At 35.8% G+C, this 10451-nt stretch overlaps 1 protein-coding gene across 1 annotated transcript; it reads left to right on the plus strand.

The window, feature by feature from the left end:
• The first annotated feature begins 1338 nt into the window (after positions 1-1338).
• On the plus strand, positions 1339-8147 carry LOC117315566 (potassium voltage-gated channel protein Shaw-like). Its single transcript, XM_033869814.1, has 2 exons — positions 1339-2336; positions 6789-8147. Exons 1-2 carry the CDS (start codon positions 1854-1856, stop codon positions 7686-7688), a joined length of 1383 nt encoding a protein of 460 aa, XP_033725705.1. The 5' UTR covers positions 1339-1853; the 3' UTR covers positions 7689-8147.
• Positions 8148-10451: the final 2304 nt, after the last annotated feature.

Below are 10451 nucleotides of genomic sequence, written 5' to 3' on the forward strand. Positions count from 1 at the left end.
AGGGCGTTAACTGTCGACATTAATTTGGTATAAGACATGGTCAATATGCCTACGTCGCCAGCATCCAATTTGTGTATAATGATCAGCGGTCTCGGCGTCATATGATTTAAACAATATACATGTACGTATTAGTTTATATACTGAATGGTCATGTTAGTATTGGACACCTGACTACGCATCGGTATGAAATGATCTTGTTTATTTATCATTATCATTACTATTTTTAAATTTCATAGCCTAATAAACCTATTGCCGTTCTTTCACTGTATAACCGGGGGAATAAGGTTTAGGAACAGATACATTTATAATTCATAATCCTCGGATACATGTACATTTGCCACAATTAACTTATGCTCTCGAGTATAGTACAATGCATATTCATTACTAAAACAGCTACCTGCTCAGGATAAAATTGTTTACTTAAAAATGAAATAATCAATAAAAATATTATTATTCTCAACCGACTTAAATCAATAAATAAATATTTTTTTTAGATTGGGGTATAAGTAAACCTCAGATAAAATCTATTCGTATGCGTTAGTTATTTGAATATGTTTTAAAGATGTGCATGCATTATAATAGATATCTTCCGAAAACTGTCAGCTATACTGATATATTGGTAGTTGTCAGCTATACTGATAGACTGGTAACTGTCAGCTATACTGATAGACCGGTAACTGTCAGCTGTACTGATATCTTGGTAACTGTCAGCTGTACTGATATCTTGGTAGTTGTCAGCTATACTGATAGACTGGTAACTGTCAGCTATACTGATAGACCGGTAACTGTCAGCTATACTGATAGACTGGTAACTGTCAGCTATACTGATAGCTTAGTAACTGTCAGCTATGCTGATAGCTTGGTAACTGTCAGCTATACTGATAGCTTGGTAATTGTCAACTATACTGATAACTTGGTAGCTGTCAACTATACTAATAGATTGGTAACTGTCAGCTATACTGATAGCTTGGTAACTGTCAGCTATACTGATAGCTTGGTAGCTGTCAGCTATACTGATAGCTGGGTAACTGTCATCTATACTGATAGCTTGGTAAGTGTCAGCTTAACTGATAACTAACCTCTGTAATGAAGCCGTAGTTAGCTGTATTGAGCGGTACATTTCCCCTTTACCCAGCAGGGTTATTGTTAGCCTCGTCGAAGTCTGATGTGTACACTTCTCGATACAGATGTTATTACTGCTATGATTGACATCTCCTTTCACCGGTAGAGTTACCGACATACATCCATATGTTACTTTCTGTAGAATTTAAACTGAATACTGTTTGACCACAGTCTGAATTGTATATATATACTAAACCTATTTTACTTACAAAATGGTTCTACACATGTGTAACACTTGTATCAATCTGTAGCTAGTTTTACCTATGCTGTTACCATGTATATATATTTAATCCTCGTTACATACACATCGGTAAAATACAGAGCATTAGCCTTATCGTATACTGTTTCTCGGTAGATATGGATGCTTCAAAAGTCCATTCATGTCCGAGAAAGTTCTGTACATGTGCTATTGCTGGGAGCTGGAAAGGATTTATCCATGTCGTATGTATTATTGATATATAAAATATCAACTGTAAATTGAGATAGGGCTGGAGTAAGGGTGAGCTGCTACATGTATGTGTTCATGATGTATCAATTACCTATTAGGTATTTCCGGATGCCATTGTGGATCAGCAGAGTAAAGAGACTATGCAAATCAGTCGGTCACATCCTTGTTCACGTGACAACAATTTGCATAATTAGCAGAGAGGATGTCATATTTAAACTGGACGCTGGATTTACAACAGTGATACATTTGTAATATAGCCGGTCTGCAGCACACTGTGACGAAAATGTCGACAGATCACAGCCCAAAATTAAAGGTCAAACTTAATATAAGAGGTGCTCGATTTGAGGCGAGACTTTCTACACTAGGGTTATATCCGAACACGTTATTGGCTTCTCTTGATCATAGTTCGGATTACTGGGACGAAGAACGTGGTGAATATTTCTTTGAAAGGGATCCTGATATTTTTAACTCAATACTAAATTTGTACACGATGCACGAGCTTCATGTCCCAAAGAATATCTGTGGTTCGGTATTCCGGAAGGAAATGGCATTTTGGAAAATCCCCGTGTCTTGTTTATCTGAATGTTGTTGGAAAGCCTACTATGAAATAGACGACGCCACGGAGGTGATGGAAAACTTACGGAAGGCAAACGATATAAACGGACTTCGTACTAAAGAGGATGACAATGATGACATCAATCGGGATAATCTCCGATACAAGATATGGATCGCCCTGGACAACCCAAAGTCATCCAAGGCCGCCTTGGTAAGCCAAATTATCTAATTGACCCTTCCTTAAAGGTTTGATAACAGGAACGTTAAGTGTTACCTGAGTGTAATTGATGCCTATTTAGTCGTTAAAAACGTTCAGCATTTTTTTTATTCATCATCACCAATACATTTTCTTATAAATATAGAAATATTTTCTGTGTAGGATTTCATTTCCTTAACTAACAATATGTTTACTCCGAATCATCATTCACCTATTGTAAATTAAAATGCTTTAAACTGATATGTAGTTTTAACATTATACGTCATAGGTAGGCTTGGCAATATCGTGAGATTTCAACCAGAAACATTTTACAGTTCAGTATAAATGAAAAGTGAAATAATTAAAACTGGAAAGAAATACAGGCTAGGAAGATTGTTGTAAAGATAGTGATATACCTAATAACTTTTGTTTCTGATAACAGAAGCTCAGAATGCCATCCTCCTGCAGAGATTATTTATACATTTTTATATTTACCATTAGTTATATATAGTTAGATTTAAATCTAAAATATCAGGAAGTCTATATGAAAATCAGTTTAGAACTAGTTTTAAGATTTTAAAACACATGGCAATAAATACGTATCGTAATAGGAAGAGCTAAATACTTTCTGGACTGAATTGGACAAGTTATAGCTGCAAAGAATAGCATCATTATGTCCGATATTACACCGCCTTCTTCGTTCGCTACATTCACATCTTAAACTTCACTAAAATAGTGTTTATAATCTTTATCCGAGATCGATGGCTTTAAATCTTCATGAACCAAAAACATGAATTTATCATTAATGATGAAACTGACAATTCAGACAAAAGCTAAACACAGTGAATGCTTGTATATTTCAATTCTTAATCAACTTAATTTGATTTCCGTGAAAATCTACATATGGTTTAAAAGATATTTGAGAAAGAAACGTGTCATGAAAACCACACTGATGTAACGATAATCCTTGTAAATTATTCATATAGCACATTTTTTGTCATAAGCACTAAATTATGGTCTTTACCGACAGTGGATTGTATTCAAATACCGAACAGACATATTCTTATAACGACGCGAGTGCCAATCAAGATACTGCAAAAGGGTTATAACACGATGTGTCAATACACATGTTGAGGAAGGTTGATAACGCGAGGTGTTAATCAGATTTGAGGGTTTATAACGCGAGCTCTCAAAACAGAACAGTACTTTATTTGTCAATATAAGCTTTTTAGAAACGTTAAGTTGGCGACCATTATGTGTAATGAAATCCAGGTTGAAACTTGTACCACACTCATAAGAACGTCGAAATATATATATAGTGTTTATAATCGTTATTCGAGATCGATGGCTTTAGATCTACATAAACCAAAAATGTGAATGTAGCTTTAATGATGAAACGGATATGCAAAGAGCCATGTCCTGTACATGTCGCACTAGCCTCCGCCTTCGGCCCACGCCAGCCGAAGGGTTCATGGTTGTTAATTCAACCACTACACAAAATACTACTCTTACTGTATCTTATTGTATTTTCTAGTACTGTTTATATATTGTGTGATTGTATTATCTGTGTCTTGATAAAGGGCCGACGGATTGCCTCGAAAATTTGACATATTTCATTGTCTACACTGTCAGAATTACTTCTTTACCTCATACTAACATTTCAAGTAATTCGAATCCCGCAGACAGACATACTGCTGTTAAAATGGAAATCATATTAAAACCGAAGTGGTACATTGAAACACTGTTATTTATGTATGTGAGTGTGTGAGTGTGTGAGTGTAAGGATGGGGGTGTGTTGGTGTTGGTGTGGGTGTGGGTGCAATATTATTTTACATTTGACTCTAAAATTACCGAATGTTATCTGATTAATTCTATTTTGATGTAGATATAATTCTAGTGTAGACTAAGACCGATGTCCAATCCAATTGATACTTATAACTTAGGTGGGCTGAAATGAAATGATTTATTACATATAACAGTTGATTCAGTCAAGATATAGGAAACTTAAAGCTATGGAACGGAATTCGGTTTTGTTTGATAGGCAATAATTGTATAATATTTCCTGGAACATTTCATGTTCAATGATTTCATACTATTACATATTGAGATAAAGAAGATGTAGGTAATAAGACGGACCTGTATCGTAGTACACCTGGATGTAATCCTTCTGTCAACTCGACCGTGAGAGTCGAACCTCGTCTATCGCTCTGTACACCTTTACTTAATCAAGCTAGGTGCTCGCACGAGATGATACTAAGCTTCAGATGTCTCTCGTTAGATGTGGGATCAGTTTGTCGGGTTATAGCTAGCTATGTAGGGAAATGAACCGTTCACTTCCAATAGAGATCGAGACATTCTGGATATAATTGCGAACATCAATAAAAGTTTCGTTAGAAATGAGAGACGGATTATATGCCTAACATGCCTAAACACTTATTAGATGGGAACCATGCAGTAGTATCATGGCGATAACTATTGACGTTAATTTTGTATAAGACATGCCAAATATGCCTATGTCGCCGGCATGACCGGGACCATCATTCAATGAAATGTATGGCCATGTTGGTAATTTGTTTTGATTTTGTTCCATGGAAATCGTATTGTATAAGCATGTGTTCTACTTTCATTTGTATACAGAGATGTACCATATATGTTAGATTGGGTTATCTCGGCTGTAACACACCATTGGGAGTTAGTTGAAAGTAGACACAGATGTGTGGCGGCATGAACCAACACACTGCACATATATTTTCTTTTACCTTTCGTAATAGTTTCTCAAAGAATACACAAACATTATTAATTTGTATTCAACTACCTTCGGTATAATGATTTATTCTACATAGTAGTTAAACCCTGAACAGTACATGTTATGCCTGGCGTAGGGCAAGTCTCTCTATTCAATCTGTATATAGGAAACTCACAAACATTCCAAACGTATGATCAATGTGTTATCTATGAAGGACCATATAAAACAAGCCTTAGAAATTTGCTGTTTATCGCATAACATTTATCCCTAATCCTAGACAATTTCATTGATATAATCATCTTATTTACACCGACACTAAATAGATATTGATGACTTTTTGTCAGTAATATGTCCAGTTGATGTATTCCATCGCCCATACTCGCCCTTCCATGGCGGGTAAGGCGATTAGAGAACAATGAATGTAACATGTGCTACCAATACGGACAGATTGTTTTGGTTAAGGAGATCTGGTATCGAAGTATTTAAAACTAATTTTTAAACAGATATGATAACCCAGATTGTTAGAAAGGCTAGAATGAAGTTTTGATACCCTATCAAATGATATGAATTGTAGAACTTCAATATTATTCATTTATACCATATCCTACATACACCATTGTCCTACATTTGACATGGTCCTCTGAAGCGCTACATTGTGCTAAGTTGATCTGTCCTGTACGGTATGTCTGGTACGTAGATTTACGTAACATTTGACGCAAGATAACGTCACAGTTGAAACATTATCATAATTATATATTCACTTGTCTGAGTAATAATCAACAAAATGGGAAGTACAATGAAACCTGCCTCAAAGGTCACATGTTTTGTTACTAATGTATAAACACCATTCCTTATAAATGAATCTCTATATCAAAGTCACCTGTCCATAAAGGTCACTTTTCTCTGTTTCTTTGAGTGGCCAATACATGCATTAACACTACATTGCGCTTGAATGAGTATTACAAAAATGACATACTATGTAGAAAATGACACATTCGAATGGTGTCACAATCATTTTCAGTAAACGATAGTTGTTGACAAAACATTAGACCCTAAATCATCAAGTTTTAATTTCTGTCTATATCTATCATATTTAACAAATACCATCCATATGTACTTGACTTATAACACTGTCTGAATGTACCATCCGTCTATATACTGTATATACATATGTACCAACCATCTGCCCGTACCGCCACCTGTACAATACTATATAACGACCACCTACACATTACTAGCACTTTTTCAAGATCATCAACTGGTCATAATTAAGTACTGTTTATAATGAACACCTATATATAACTAGCATCTGCTCAACATTATCAACAGCCCGACGAGTGCTACCTGTTTATAACTGCACCTATGTATAAATAGCAACATAAGTATCATCTATCTATAACTAGCACCTGTTCAATATAGCCATCTATCGATAGGTATCATCTGCTTATAACTAACACCTGTATATAACTAGAACCTGTTCGATATGACCATCTGTCCGTAAGTACCATCTGTTCATAACCAACACCTGTATATAACTTGTACCTGTTCAATATGACCACATGTCTATAAGTAGACCATAATTCCCTGCTATGTGCATGCTCATTGTATGCAGTACATAACTACATGTACCATGTATTGTTTATCTGTAATTACTTCCGAGTGTTCGAGGTCTAGTAGCACATAATACAAACCACAATTAAATATCAATGTTATATTTACAGATCTGGAACTCATTTTACATGCTGGTGGTCAGTTTAAGTACTCTTGTGTTCTTCATGGCGTCCATGGCTGAATACAGAAGCGACCTCTACCTATCCATCCTACATCCGGAACATGTCAACTATAGCATACCATCCGAGAAACTCCGAATCTACTACATGAAGGATATGGACCCGAGTCTGTTCGTTGTAGAATTTATGTGTATGATGATTTTCACGGCAGAACTTGTTCTCAGTTTTGTGTTATGCCCGTGTCGTAGAAAGTTTATGTGTAGTCCTATGAAGATTATATCATTCGTTCTTATCTTAAGTATGTGGTTCACATTTGCATTTGAGTTCTATAAAGGTGAAATGATTGAATCTCAAAGTACTGCTATATTTTTCATGATTGTCAGATTCTTTACCGTATTAAGAGTGCTTTTATTTTTACGTCTGCAAAAACAGTTTAGCGCTTTTCGCGTTTTACTCTATGCCATACAAGCAAGTTTGAAGGAGTTATTTCTCTTATGTATAACTTTCGGTGTAGCTACCGTCATCTTCGCGTGTGCTATATTCTATGCTGAAATATTCCATGACGGCACATATGACAATCTCTTCATTGCGATGTGGTGGGCCATCATCACCATGACGACAGTGGGCTACGGAGATTTCTTTCCAACGACAGCCATGGGCTACGTCGTTGGCGTGCTCTGTGCTGTAAGCGGACTGTTGTTATTGGCGATGCCTGTGGCGATCATTGCTTCCAATTTCGCAGATTACTACACACACAATAAAAACAGAATACGATACTTGAACTCGGTTCGAGAAGAAAGGAATTTCATTACGAGTGAAAAATATAGATCGAACAAGAACACCAGCGTAAGACCGGCGTTGCTGACGGAAGAAAAGGAACGAAAAGACTAAGATGCTGTTGTCGGTACTTAAACATGCATGTTTTATGTGCTTGTATTTCGTCAACAGTAGTTGTATACTATAATTATAGTAAGTGTAATGTGATATTAGACAAATGTACAAGCAAATTGTATAGCTGTGTTTATTAACAGGAAATTGTGTTATCTATATTATATAGCAATATTTACATATGTCAAAAAGTAAATGGTGTATGTGTATAGTAAATATTAATATCCACATAACAGTTATCATATCTGCTGTACGCGTCCCTTCATGTCTGTGTTTGTCAAATGTAATACGCACTGCATACAAGCAGTTATGTTGATACAGCAATGCATACCACAATCAGTAAAATACTGTAGAACAACGTATGCGAATTCCTGTTTCATGTTGTCTGACCAAAGTGCTGGAAAATGTATCTAAACTAGATCTCTATACCTGATAATCATGTATACAATGTGAAAAAGTGAACTTGATTTATGTTACAACAGTTGCGAAACAAGTTATATCAACTTATATTGATCATTCTTATTGGCACGGAATGAAGTGCACGAGAGGTTTATTTACAGAGGGAATCGGGGTATCCACGAAAACCAACGTGGTCGGGCAGGTGACCTCATACCTGTTCACATGCGATCGGGAAATCGAACCCCGATCGCCTAGATTAAAGGCTATGTGCTACCACTGTGTCACCGGACCACCATATCATAGTCTAGCTAACTACACAGAATAAGCTTACATATCTAGATGAATCTTGGAGACAAAGTCCAGAAGTGTTAGCGAACTTCCTTACGAACTCAAAACACTTGGAAAAAACTTGGGTGCAGAATAATTTCTTAAGATACGCAAAATATTTGCAACGTAAAGCTACCATGTGTGCATACATTTATATTCTTGATTTAAAAATAGAACAACTATAGTTAATTATGAAATACAAAAACAAACAATAATGACACTGAACAATACTACTTTATCTGAGGCGATTTATTGATAATGATCGAAATGAACAAAATGTAACAAGTACAAAGATAATATGATCAAATACAGCATGGTTAACATCCCATGCTTCATCGACGTCATCATTATACATGTACGTCAAGGGCGTTGTCCTGAAAATCATAAAACATTAGACATAAAAAATAAAATGTCGACGGCGCTGATATATGCAAAATAGCATAATAAAATTCCTTCCAAAATGTTTGAGACACACTTTTGTTTTTTCATATAGGGCCATAACATTTTGTAGATATAATTTCGCATAGAACAATATTTGACACAGTGTATGTGACATTTCGTAAACCTTACTCTAAACACTTCAGACAAATGACCAGTGGAACAGGTGTACACCAATGGCGTGTAATTCACGAATCATCAGTCGATTTCTCTGTCACAGATTAAACATCATATACACCTGTGTCCTAATCAACATCTGCTCAGTTCTGAATCCAAATGAGAGACCATGACAATGTTATAAACTAAGCCGAATTACATGTTATCTACATTTCCTTTTCCATACATTTAAACAACTAATGCGCAAATATTTATTGTGTAACCTGAACTACCCTACTCCGAAGGTCTACCACAATTCTATTCAAGGTGTATCCAATCAAAATGTCGTTTTTTTTTGTCCTGATATCATATGATAATTCATAAAACAATAGGTAAAGTATGCCTTTGTACTACATCATCAATAACAATGCATATACAATAGTGACTTGCAGTGACAAGAGCACAGTACGTGTTTTAAATAATTCATAATAGGTATAGGGCCTACCGATCTGGTATCAGTATGATTGGAAGATGAGGTTGATACGACTAACTTTGAAAGCTCCAGTAATGTGAGTTTATATTACAATCGTAAAGCCAATTTGCTAATAATGATGTTAATCACGCCTGATTTTGTTTCCACTCGACGACATTTGTCGGTATGATCATATTTCCAAAAGTGAACTAATTCTGAACCCCAAGATTGATAAGTTTTGACATCGAAACCGATTCTTCATAATACAACCAGATTCCTAATTTGATATTTCATAAGTCTCAGCGCAGCAATCACAATGTTATGAATCAATATACCGGGATAAAATGTCAATTCAATTATCTCTCAGTGGTTTTAATGGTCAATGTTCATTTATATACTCAAAGTATTATGGGATATTTAAAGGCAACACATTAATCTGTAATTATCTGGTACTACTGCTATATTTCAGTAACAAATGCAGGGTAAAATGAAGGTTTGTTTAGCCGAAGGTATCATATTTCCCGAGGGCTTGCCCAAGGGTAATATGTGAGCTGAGTGTAAGCAAATCTTCATATTGTCCTGCATCTAGGACCATAAATTGTTTATTATACCGAAAAATGATCAGTAATGAATGATGGTACTCAAAAATGAATTGAAGAAATGAAATATCATTTTTATCACAAACCTCTGTGATCCCGGTCGCTCAATTGACACGATTCAAAGTCAAGGTATTATTGACAGTTTCTTTTAGAGCGTCTTTGAAGCAGTTGCTGTGTGCATATGCCGATATTTTCGTGTTCTGAGAAATCTTGTTTTGAAGAATTTTATCTATTTCTGCTTCTTTGACTGTCATTTTAAACAACTGGAAGGGGGACAACTCCTCGCAACAGAATGTGGGGGTCGACATGGGGGCACGCGGTCTAGGGAGATATGCTATTTATCCACGTGATGCGTTTCGGCTAATCACAGGTACTGTTATAAACATGAGGTATAGTAATACAATGCCATACCGTACACGTGCTACTTTAGTAATT

The sequence above is a fragment of the Pecten maximus genome, chromosome 2 (genome assembly GCF_902652985.1).
Source record: "Pecten maximus chromosome 2, xPecMax1.1, whole genome shotgun sequence".
Taxonomy (NCBI): Eukaryota; Metazoa; Mollusca; class Bivalvia; order Pectinida; family Pectinidae; genus Pecten; species Pecten maximus.

Bases quoted from the DNA above. Each gene is read 5' to 3' on its own strand.
- LOC117315566 (XM_033869814.1), top strand. From the start codon at position 1,854: ATGTCGACAGATCACAGCCCAAAATTAAAGGTCAAACTTAATATAAGA. The intron at 2,337-6,788 runs GTAAGCCAAATT...TTATATTTACAG, and splicing joins AGTCATCCAAGGCCGCCTTG to ATCTGGAACTCATTTTACAT.